Source organism: Tribolium madens, unplaced genomic scaffold (assembly GCF_015345945.1).
Source record: "Tribolium madens isolate multiple individuals breed KSU strain unplaced genomic scaffold, Tmad_KSU_1.1 Scaffold_20;HRSCAF=117;Tcas5.2_LG4, whole genome shotgun sequence".
Lineage (NCBI taxonomy): Eukaryota > Metazoa > Arthropoda > Insecta > Coleoptera > Tenebrionidae > Tribolium > Tribolium madens.
In genome coordinates, this window is record NW_025400985.1 from 620,211 (window position 1) to 633,432 (window position 13,222).

General features: G+C 26.3%; 1 protein-coding gene across 2 annotated transcripts in view; it reads right to left on the reverse strand.

The window, feature by feature from the left end:
• The window catches only part of LOC123005068 (zinc finger protein jing), a 49,906-nt gene that overhangs the window by 24,914 nt on the left and 11,770 nt on the right, over nt 1–13,222 (reverse strand). The window contains exon 1 of one of the 2 annotated variants that reach the window (XM_044398676.1): nt 7,519–7,569. The exons of the other annotated variant lie outside the window; for it this stretch is intronic. Coding sequence (XP_044254611.1) covers nt 7,519–7,532 — 14 coding nt within the window. The 5' untranslated portion in view covers nt 7,533–7,569. Of the gene's footprint in view, nt 1–7,518; nt 7,570–13,222 lie in introns of those variants that run through there. 2 annotated transcript variants of the gene reach the window in all.

The window sequence follows — 13,222 nt, forward strand, 5'->3', positions numbered from 1 at the left end:
TTTCCAAATTTTGATTAAATGAACTGTTTTAAGTAATATTTATTCATATGATGGATAATAAATAATAAAATAAGCAATGATAGCATACAAAAAAGGTCGATAATAATCAAAATAAAAAATTGCAAGTTTTTGAAAATATTTTTCTAATAAAGCTAAAAACTCAGTTTTTTCGTCGAAATATGACAAAGGAATCACAAAATTGAATTTACAATGACGTTATTTAATTCTGTTTTGCTCGATTTAGTTTGTTTGTAAGTCAGAAATGCACTTAATACAAAATAGTAGATACCAGCAAAATATAAAAATTACGTTACTAAAAGCTAATAAATGCAAAATAAAGAGTAATCAATTTTGTCCACATGATAGAATTATAGAAAAATATATATATTTTACCTAAAATCTGTCTCAATTTTAAATTACCAACCATCTGTGGGCAAATAATGATTTGGAAAATCTCAATTTTTATTTAAAAAAAAATCACATATCTATTTCATTCCCATAAATTGTATCAGAAATGAGAAAATCACATAAATAACCAAAAAGACAAAAATAAAACAAAGAAATTTATTAAACGTATATATTTCTAAATAAATTGTATAAAAATTGCAAAAATTACAAAAAAATTGACATTTCCCAAAAATTGTATTTTTTACAAAAAGTTTCAATTTAATGAAAACAAGCTTGGAAATAAATAAATGCACAGTAAAAATAATAAATGCTCAGTAAAAATTATAAATGCACAGTAATGTTATTTTACTAATTTTGATTAAAGTTACTGAACGTTTATTATTTTTACTGTGCAATTTGAATTTTTTTACTTGAACAAATTATAATAAAATACTGTGTGTGCTTCACTTAGCATTTAGTATTTTTACTGTTCAAAATAATATATTATACTGATTATTTTTTTATTTTTACTGTGCAAAAATTAATTAATGATCAATTTTTAAACTTTCAAATTAGAAGCAAAATTTATTAACTGTTGATTATAATTAGCTGGAGAATCGTTGTCTATTTCTCCACCCAAAGATAAATTGGTCAATCTATAAAAATTTACAAGCATTTCGGAATACATTCTTACAAAAACATAAAAACTTCAAAAGTTCCGCACCGGTTTTCTATAATTACTCGGATTATTAAACTTATCATTAAAAATCTGATTATATGGTGCTAACACGTAATTTCAATATCGGTGGTATAATCAGGTGCAAATAAAATGTCTTCCATAAGCTGTAAAAAAAATTATTCTTTTTATTTTCTAAAATTTACAATGTAATATACTCTTCAAGGCTCCTGGATGCCGTATAAAAATAACTTGCAGCAGTAAACTGGTATTACGTTAAACAAATAATTAATACCGTCTACAGGGTGTTAAAAAAAGATTGTAAAATAATTCAGGAGGTAATAGTATGGACCAAAACAAACAACAAACATTTACTTGCAGTCTCTTCAAACAAAAAAGAGAAACTTCTAGTAAAATTCTAAAAATTTTCACATTCGATATCTCCGAAACCGTTACTTTGGGGGCCCATGTTTTTTTACAATCTTTTTTTAACACCCTGTATAATAAATAACTCATCTAAGAATTTTTCTTTAAATTTTTTTTTTTAAATAATTCTCACCAAAGACAAGTGCAACGCGATTTTTATCAATGTGGCACATAACAAGTGCATCACGTGACCGCAACATCCAACCGGAAGCGCGTGGGCGGAAATACTATTACCGTAACGAGGGCGTGGCCTAGCCCGCACATAAATTTATTTCATTATTCCGATAACTTATTGCTTTTTTCCTTTATTCTGTCATCGATGGGATAAATCATCACGACGAAATCATGGGAAAAAATTTGGATTTTTTTTATTACATACAGGGTGCGCCAGAACTCGCGCCCCAGAGCAAATTGTAAGGTAAGATACCAGGAACATGAAAAATTTTATCTATAAAATTTCGAAGTTATGAGTTTAAATTTTGCCTTTGACTTGATTAAAATGAAATACCGTAGATTTTTATGACAATGTTTTGCTAAACTAACCCCATAAGTCAATAACTTAGTCAAATATTAACGTTGTTTTGGAATATTTTGCTCTATTTATTTCATTTTTGCGTGAGATTTTATTAAATAAGCCAAAAATTTACAAAATTTTGCCTTTTCAAAAAGTTAAAGAAAGTGTTCAATCAGAAACGTATCGTTTTTTGTAAAATTTTGGTGCAGTAGATTGAAAAATTACCAAATTTGATAAATAATTAAATTATTTTTGTGTTTTTTTCAAGCGTGTTTTTAAGGTGAAAATTCTTTTTTTGCAGGATTTTGTTAAAACGCAAAATTACCAAACTTAGCCAAAATGATGCTATTTGTGAATTTTTGAAGCGTTTAACACGATTTTCATCTAAAAATGCAATTTTTATTGAAACATCCCGAAAAATTATCAAATTAGTCAAAAATTAATATTATTGTGAGATATTTCGCTTGATTTATCTCGTTTTTAAGCGTGATTTTCTCAAAAGAAGCCAAAGAATCACTAAATTTTTGCCTTTTTCGAACGGTTTTCACCCAGAAAAATTTTCACAAAATTTTGCTCTAAAAGCCGAAAAATCACCAAATTTTGTCAAACATCATATTATGTTTGTATTTTTATGCATGTTTTTGAGATACATTTTTGTTCTGGATTTTGTTACGCAGTTTTCTCCAAATTAGACCAAAACTGTTTTGCTGGATTCAACTTGTTTTTGAGTGAAATTTTGTTGAAACAAATCAAAAAATTAACAAATTCTCCCAAAAATGATATTTATATGTATTTTTTTAAGTGTTTAAGCACGATTTTCATCCAAAAACACACTTTTTTGATGAAATAAACCGAAAAATCACCAAATCTGTTTAAAAATATGCATTTTTTAACTGTTTAAGCAATTTTTTGAGCTAAGTTTCAGCTAAAATAAGCCAAATATAACAAAATTGGATCGAAATTATTTTATTTTGGACTTTTTGTTCATTTCACTTCATTTTTGTCAAAACAAGTTAAAAAACCAGCAAATTAATTCAAAATTATGTTTTTTTGCTTTTCTTCGAATATACAGGGTGTCCCAGCGAGTTGAAAAAGTCCATTAATGACCTTTAAATGGTAAAATTTAAAAAAAATATATGAAAGACATTGATAGATATTAATCTAGTCCATCGCCTAAAATTATTTTCAACTATACAGCGTGTCTCAAAAACAAGTTACAATACAAACTTGTGGTTTTTTAAATGAAACACCACATATTTCTTAGCTTTTTTGGAAGTAGATTTTTATGACAAACTATTATTGGTCGATTTTGCATAGTTTTAAAAATAAGACGGTTTTTTGACGAAAACATGCACTTTTTAAAAATTTATTACACAAAAATTAAGACATCTAGAAATATTTTTTTTACTACCGCAAAGAAGAAGGTACAAGCTATAAAGTTGTAACATTTTTTTAGTGTGTTGCATTTGCAAAGTTAAAAAAATGAAGGCGTTTGTTAAAAGTTCAATAACTTAAAAAATTTAAATGGAACACCCTATTTATTGTTTTTGCATTTAAAAGATTATTAAATTGTCTTTCTAAAATTATTAACTTTTAGGTGTTTATAATCAATAACTAAAAAGATATTTAACGTTAAACATTAAAAAAATACTATTGTTTCAGGAGCCAAAAAGTGCACAGTTGCACAAGAAATGGAAGAAATATCACTTAATAATCACATTTGTGTTAAACTGAATCCATTATTCTTTATTTTTACAATAAAATAATTCGAATTTCAGTATTTATAACGACTTTTACAATCTCTGAATAAATCAGATATTGATAGGCATTGTTGCTACAATTAATATTGAATGTTAAATATCTTTTCATTTATCAATTCTAGACATTAAAAGTTTATTTTTTTTAAATAGACAATTTATCAGTCTATTAGATGCAAAAATAAAAAATAAGGTGTTCCATTTAAATTTTTTAAGTTATTTAACTTTTAACAAACTTCTTAATTTATTATTATATAATTATTAATCTTTACAAATGTCCTTTCTTCTTTGCAGAATTAAGAAAAAATTTCTTCTAGCTGTCTTAGTTTTTGTGTAATTAATTTATAAAAAGTGCATGTTTTCGTCAAAAAAACGTCTTATTTCTAAAACTAAGCGAAATCGACTAAAAGTCTAGCGTAAAAACACTGCTTTGAAAAGCTACATCCAAAAATGCGAAGAAATATATGGTGTCTCATTTAAAAAAACACAAGTTTGTATCGTAACTTATTTTTGACCATTTAATGGACTTTTTCAACTGGTTGGGACACCCTGTATCCAAAATCACCAGTAGTATTAAATAGACATAAAAAATGTCAAATGTTAAATTTTTTTTGAGAAAAAATTGACTTGGTGCACCATCTTCGTGCTGGATCCACTAACCCACAAAGTGCATCGGGCGCGTCGCCGAGGTGAATGCTCCGGGCCAAGGTCACCACTTCGGCAACGCACACACGACTACCTGCGACCCGGACCCGTGTAAAAAATCCTCGACGATGGACTCCAATCAAGGAGATTCCAACGTGCGATTAAGCGACGAATTTTTTCATTTTAAAAAAATTCGTCAATATCGACAATTATGCAAATGAAACAGATGGTTTCTCGAATGCTAATTCATGAGTGAGATGTGGTTTTCGGTGGGGCACGTGCTGGAGTATAATGGGACACATTTCCGCTGCCTACGCGCAGGTTTTTTTCGTTTGTTTGGTTGACTATTTTGGACAGGTTTTGGACCAGGTGGGGGGAAAAACGGCGGTTTTTTCATTCTTTTTCCAACACTTGATAAAAACACAATTACCGAGTTTCACATGTTTTTTCAGAAAAAAATTTAATTATTCTTAAAATCACACATTTGGTGTAAGTGGGCAAATTATCATCTGGTAATTTTTTAGTTAAAATAATCAAAAAAAAAATTTTTTTCAAAATATTTTAGAATAATTCTTCAGATTGTTAATTTATTATATTCTTAATTTCAAATTTATTAAAAATAACTGTTTTGGATTTTTAGTTATAATAGAAAACCTAGAAGAAGCAAAATTTCAACAATTCTGAATTGAAAATGTCATTTATACACTTTTTTGTCTCTTGCAAAATAATCATTTAAAATAAAATTTAAAAAACTAAATTTTATGATTTGACGAAATTAGTAAAAAATGGCTTATTAATTACATTCTTTGATTATTTATAGTCTTAAACAAACGCATTTTGTTCTGTTTTTTGAAAAATTTAAGTTCGTTATTTATCACAAGATTTGAATACAACTTGGTCAATTTTGAGACTCTAGGGGAGTTTCGAGTCACCACAATTGGGTCAAATTTCACTAAAATGTTACTAAACACCCAATAAAGCTCCCAGAAAAGTTTCATTAAAATATCTCAAGGCTTTCTTGATTTAAACGAGGTGTTAAGTGTTAAAATCACTTTTAGTCAATTTTGAGATATTCAAAGAGCTGTAGAAAAGCTTCTAGCCGACAGAAATTATTCAAATTTGGCTCAAATCTTCTCAAATAGTTGATAAACCCGTCGAAAAAATTTCATAACAATATTCCAAAGCCTACTCGAGTTATTTAGACTTGACTTGGCATTTTTTGGAATTACATTTGACCAAAACGGCTCAAATACCAACTGTGATAAAAATTTGACTCCAGATTATCAAAACTGGTGTGAAAATGTATAAGTGGTAAAAATTTTATATTAATATCGATTGCTACAGTAAATATCAAATTTTATTATTTTATTTTATATTATTTTGGTGTAAATGGGCAAATTATCCCAAAATAATTGATAATTTTTTAGTTAAAATGATCAAAAGAAAAGTTAAATGATCGTATCTAAAACCGAAAAAAAAATATTTTCTCATAATATCAAGAATTTTTTTCAAAATATTTTATAGCAATTCTTCAGATATTTCATTTAATCTATTCTGACTTCGATTTTAACAGAACTTAATTAAGAGTAAGTACAGAGTGACCCAGCAAACAGTTTTTTAAATAAGCTTCAAAGTTTTCAATCATTTCAAAATTTCTACACTATATTTTTTTCTATAAAAAAATTTTAATTTTTTTTTCCAAGTTTTTTATTTTATTTTGAGCTTTTTTCATTAACCCAGATTGTAGTTAATTAAAAAATCTTTAGAATATAACTACACTGCTTTTTCATATTAATTTTTATATTTTATTTTGTATTGTTCGAATTTTAATTTTTAAAATTGTTGACGATTTTTCGGTTTTCAATTTTTACGTTTAACAGCCTAATAAGACATAAAATAATAATAAATTGTTAAAAAATAGTCTAAAATATGTCTCTGATAACTGAACAAAAGTTATTTCTTCATATTTTAATTTTTTTGAGCCACAATATGAACCCTCGTTTCCGCAAAATAGACGAAAAATACATTTTTGCACAAAAAATCTCAAAAATTTCACGTAAAAGCGGATTCTGCTTAAGATAATTTTGACTCTTTTTTCAAATTAGTTTTTATTCCACAAAAATATTCCAATCCAAGTTTGCCAAGGAATTCGATCTTCATTTGAAGCACTGATTTTCGAAAATTTGATGTTTTGTTTTTGTCACTTTTCATAATGTTTTTTCTATAATTGACTAATTTTTAGCAAGTCTGTAAAAAAAAATTAAATTTTCTTCCAATTATATTACTCCTATTTTGTAAAATTAAAATAAAACAAGTCGCAGAATCTAATAACTATAAAAAATCAATAAAACATTTCCATTTTCACAAAAACAAAAATTCAAGAAAAGTGTCAAATGAATTAAAAATTTTAACCAAAGTGGATTTCTTTTCCTCAGAATGTGTGACAAATTTAGAAAAAATCTTATTAATACATCTGAACTGCTCTTAAAACACACATAGGGTAAGTTCGGAAAAGATGATGAGACATTTTGTTGTATTATCGTCAAACCACGAATGTTTTTTCTCATTTCATCAACTTCAAGACATTCAAAAAAATTACAAAATTAAAAACAAACTCTTTTAAATACATAAAAAAAAACTACATAGTCTAATGTGTAAAATTCCATCTCTCCCGGACTTACCCCATTGTCGACACTTGAACTAGTGTTAATAGTATATATCACAAGGTAGAAAATACTTTTTTTTTCACTACTCGCACATGTTGACAACGATTATTTTTGATAATTTATCATTAAGTTAGAAGTTTTATTTTATTCTTATCGTAAATGAGGTTATGTAATTTTTTTATTTCTGTAACTATTAAAGGAATTTCCAACTTCATAATATGAAAAAATTGTGAAAATAACAAAGAAAATAGAATAAGCCATTTATTTTGACAGTTTTGACAAAGATAGACGAATTAGAGTTAGGGTTATTCTAACGTCTTTTTGATCCATTACTGCCTTGGTCAATAACGATTATTGACCCCTAAGAATTCTACTTTTTACAACTAGTAGTAAAAAAAAATTAATTTTCTTTTAATTTATTGCAAAATCACACCCTCTATTACTCACAGCTTCCTTTTCATCTCGTCACACCTCTTCACTCAGCGCACCTACATTTCCTCTCATCGCACTTCAACTAGTAAGTAAGTAAAATTCAACGATCAAAATTGCTCATCATATTATTTATAAAAGCACCCCACCGCTGTTAAAACATAAAAGAACCTGAAGAGGGCTTTTTTTGTTGTCTTGATTCTATTTCTGGCACTTGGTTTAAACTTCATGTTGGTAGGCTTGAAGCAATACAGTTAAAGTTTTTTAAATATATCAAATGGTTGCTGCCTTATTATGTGCAAGATAATTACAATATTTCCTTAAATTATATTATAATCATTTGATTAATGATTCTTCAATACTAAATTTAATTAAGTTTCAATTATTATTATTATTATTATTAAAAAATATGAATTAAAAAGATGAAATAGAATTTTTTTTACATTTTACACTGAGGTACATTTTTTCAAAAATCACCAAGTATTTGAGATAATAACATTTTTTTGAGTTTCTCATTAAGAAGCTGAATTTGTTTTTGACAATTTTTTTTGAAATTCGTTATTTTGTCAAAAACAAGAGCAAAACACTTGAAATTTTCATCAAAATATAATAAGTTCTTTTTCAAATTTCTTAATTTAGACCAAATCTAAACTTAAATTTGAAATTTTTTCACTTAAAAAAATATTGAGATAACCTCCACTAGCAAATGACTCGTTTATTTCCACTTTAGTAACAATATCCGGATCAAAAGAAGAAAACAAAAATCGTTTAATAAAATAGAATAGAAATAATAAATACAGTCCACTATTTCTTTAATTTAATAATTTGAATTGTTTTCAAGTAGATACCAAAAAACGAAATCGAAAATAACTAATAATAATAAAAAATTACTGATAAATCGCAACATTCTAAATTCATTGAAATACTTAAGCAAGAACTCTTTTGACAATATTACTTCGAATTTTGTAATTTACTAAAAGGAAAATGCTCTAAATTCTTAAAATAAGAAAAAATAAAACATTTCAGGCTTATTTTGGACAACATAACTTTCGAATTTTGTAATTTTCTCAGAGGAAAATGCTCTAAATTCATTAAAATAAGCAGAAATAACACATTTCAGGCTTAATTTTGCAATTTTTTTACCTTGTTTTGACAAAGACTTTTAGTTCATCTCAATTTGGAGTTTCACAGTAAAAAACATTCTATCTATCGAAATCAACATTTCTTCTTTGTGTTGGCAAAATCTTTGGAATTTTTTGAGTTTCTCAGTGAAAAAATTTTAAATCCTTTAATAGCTTCAAGCGTTTTCTAAAAGTTTCGTTGAGTTAGTCATTTAGTATTCTTTAATTATGTTTATATGTTATTTGTTTTCTATTATAATTTTATTATTACTTAATGTAAAGGATATTACCGTTAAATAAAGTTATTATTATTATTATTTCTTCCACCCAAAACATTTGAGACTTGACTAATTAAAAATGACGATATTAATGTAAGTCACACGCGACTTGGGGTGAGGTGCAACCACCCGGAAGTGTACGTTTAACACCCCCAGTGGCTTTGTTGCAATCTCACGCGATTATCTTCAAGACAGAAATATTGAAATTTAGACGAAGGAAGCAATTGCGTAACATGTGTGCATCTGCGGGTTAATTATCATGCTTGAAATAAACCACGCCATGTGAGACTTTATCCCTTGCCATGCTAAAATGATATTTGGACCAATGCAACAAAAAAAAACTTGCAAAGACAGCAAACACACGTTTTACGAGCGATAATTAAAGCAAATTTTTATGCAATTGAGCTGAGAAGTGAAAAAATTAATAAAAAAAGTTAAATTGTTGCAAATAATAGCAAAATTATCGAATTGAAGCAGTTTTGCTTACTTAGCTTCTTTCTCAATGTTACAAAGTGTTTCTCATTCTTTTATTTTCTACATATTTTTCTCGATTTAAGCTAAATATTGTACCATGATTTTCAAAATTTGGAAAAAAAGTCAAAGAAATAAATCTCTAAACGACTTAAACAAAACGAAACAATATCAAATTTTGCATTTCGTAGCTATTTTTTCTTAAATTCTATTAAAATAAAAGAAATTTTCGTTTCTTCAGCCTATATATTATTTATTGTTGCCAACTTAATTTACTAATTAAAAGCCACATCCAGTAACTAAGTATTAATTGGAATTATCTTAAATCGTTTTTGAGGTTCCTAAAAAAATACACATGAAAATATACATTTTTCAAAAAACATCAATTTTGGGTCGACTTTAAAATTTTCAGTTTCTTCGATTTTTTCAAAATTTTCACAAAAGCGCTCATGATGTCAACAAAAACTTAATTAAGTATTAAAAAAAAAATACATTTATGATTAACTCAATTTAGGTATGAGAATCCCCTTCTGAAAAAAGCCGATTTCTGCTTTCATTCAGAAGTTTTCAAGCATTTAAGAAAATAATTTAAAAAACCTTCTCAGAATACCAAAATAAATAAAGTTATAACATGCATAGTTTTGTATGCTTTGGTATTAGAAATAAAGAAAATACAAATTATTCCAAAAATTTTTTTAAAGTGACAAAATTAGTAAAAAACTATGAAATAAAAAACAGTGTTGAGATTGAGATAAATTGTTGCAAATAATAGCAAAATTACCGAATGGAAGCAATTTTTACATTTTTTTTATCAAAAGTTTTGCTTACTTAGTTCCTTTCTCAATGTACGAAGTAATTGTTTCTCATTCTTTTATTTTCTACATATCTTTTTCGATTTAAGCCAAAAATTGTAGCTTGCTTTTCAAAACCAAAAACGGATTTATTTGGGAAAAAGTCAAACAAAAAAATTTCATTAATTTGCAATGGAATTTTTGACATTTTCAAAAAAGCGCTCACTTTTTCTGAAAACGACTTACATCAAACGAAACAATATCGAATTTGAGTTTTGTATTTTTTTTTAATTCTATTAAAATAAGTGAAATTTTCCGAAATAAATAAATAGAATTATAACATACATATTTTTGTATTGTTTTTGTATTAAAAATAAAAAGAAAATACAAAACATTTAAAGACATTTTTTAAATTTTCAAAAAGACAAATCNACTGCCAAAAATCTTAAATTTCCTGTGAAAATAAATGTAAATTTAATTCGATCTTCGGATTTTTTTGAGAAAAATTGAAATTAGTTTTATTTTTGCCTTCATAAAATAATAATAATAATAAAATAATAATAATGCTATGCTAAAACGATATTTGGACCAATGCAACAAAAAAAAACTTGCAAAGACAGCAAACACACGTCGGATCGGTTTCGTTTTACGAGCGAATTTTTATGTAATCGAACTGAGAGAAGTGAAAAAATTATTAAAAAACAATGTTGAAACTGAGATAAATTGTTGCAAATAATAGCAAAATTCCTTGATTTTCTACATATTTTTCTAAAAATTGTAGCATGGTTTTTAAAACCAAAAGCGGATTTATTTGGAAAAAAGTCAAACAAATGGGATTTTAGAAATCATCAAAAAAGCGCTCAATTTCTCTGAAACAAAAGGAAACAATAACAAATTTTGCATTTCTTAACTATTTTTTCTTAAATTCTATTAAAATAAGTGAAATTTTACTTTCTTCAGTCTGTTGCCAACTTAATTTACCAATCACAAGCCACACCTAGAAACTAAGTGTTTTTGTAAATCGTTTTTGAGGTTCCTAAAAAATGGTTTTGAGTTGCCTTTCAAAATTTTCAAAAAAGGTGCTCAAGATATCAACAAAAACTTAATTTTAGTATTGAAAAATCACATTTATGATTCAGTCAGAGAGAATTATGTGAGAATCCTAAAAAGTCACGAAAAACTTCTGAAAAAAACTGATTTCTGTTTTCATTCAAATATTTTCAAGCATTTAAGAAAATAATTAAAAAATCTTCTGAAAATATCGAAATAAATGACATATTTTTGTATGCCTTTTTATTAGAAATGAAAAAATAGAAAACATTTAAAGAAACTTAAAATTTTCAAAAAGACTAATCTTAAACCTTTCCTTTTCATTTCAAAATTCATTCAACAAATTCATAAGCCGGAGAATATTGGAGAAAATATTAACTGGAACTCTAAAATCATAAAAATTTTCAGAAATTTCATCTCTGAAAATTTTTTTTCTTAAATTCTATTAAAATAAGTGAAATTTTCGTATCTTCACTTTTATATTATTCATTGTTGCCAACTTAATTTACCAATTACAAGCCATATCTCGTGGCTAAGTTTGAACTGAAATTATTTTAAATCGTTTTTGAGGTTTCTAAAAGTAATGTATTTCTACATTTTTTCCAAAAATACACATTTGAAAAGATCCGAAGTGCGAGAAACGTCATTTGGTCGTGTCATCGATTTTTCAAAATTTTCATGCAATTATTAAAGGAAAAAGGGGAAAAATCGATTTGTAAACCGTTTCTCTTTGAATAATTGAATAACTCCTGAAATTTTAGCTTTTCTGCTTCACCAAGTCCCTGAAAAAAAAAACAGCTGAAACGGCAACTGAATTCAAATGAAAAAACGAGATACCACAGAAATATGCTAAGTATAGTTTCGTATCTATTTTTATTAACTTGCAGATTTACGATTACGATAATAAGTTATAATTGACATTTAATATTAGCACACCTGTTTTTTTTTTTGATATTCTATTAATTTGTTGAAATACCTAAAACTAGAGCAAGGTTTATTTACGTATCAAGCGATAAAATTAGACAAAGGAAAATTAGTGTCATTTTGTTTTTTTGTCATACATTTTTAATTTATTTGTTATCTCGTTCAAATCACATTTGGCAAAGCTAACACTCTCATCAATTAACATTAAGATTGTAAGATTTAATGATCGTTTCCGGTCTTACCCTTCCTTATCTTAATTGCATTAAATTAGCAAAAGATGTTACAATTCTACCTGACCCTCGAGAATGGCACAAAACGTTGAATTTTGTTAAAAATAAATAAAAAACACGAAAGCTCTCGCGGCGAATGAATACAAAAACTTAATAATATAATTGTAGATAATTAACCGCAAATGATTGATAAGTTTTTTACCCGTCGTAGTAGTCTTTTTTTGTTTTTTTTTTTTCATTATTTATCAAACAGTAATTTATTCAAAAAAATCGTATTAAAAAAATATATTTTTTCTTAAAATCACACATTTGGTGTGAGGAAATTATCATCTGGTAATTTTTTAAATGATCTTGTATCTAAAACCGAACTTTCAAAATTTTCAATCTTTTTACACTACATTTTTCCTAAAAAATATGTTTCAATTTTTCCAATTTTCTTATTTTATTTTGAGCGAAAGTGGTTTCTCGTTTCTTCCATTAACTCAGACTGTAGTTAATTAAAAAAAAATCTCCTAATTATAACTCCATGGCCCTTAAAACCACACAATAAAATTACAAATTTTTATATTTTACTTTGTATTATTCGAATTTTACTTTTTAAAATTGTTGACGATTTTTTGGTTTGTTATTTTTTGTGCAATTTTGACGTTTAACAGGCTTAATAAGACAATAATAATAAATTGTTAAAAATAATCTAAAATATGTCTCTGATGACTAAACAAAAGTTATTTCTTCATATATTTTTTTTTTAATCCTTGTTTACTCAAAATGTGTGGGAAATTTTAATAATTCTCAGACATTTCACGTTGAATAAGATAATTTTGACATTCTACAAAAATGTTCTGATTCAGGCTTTT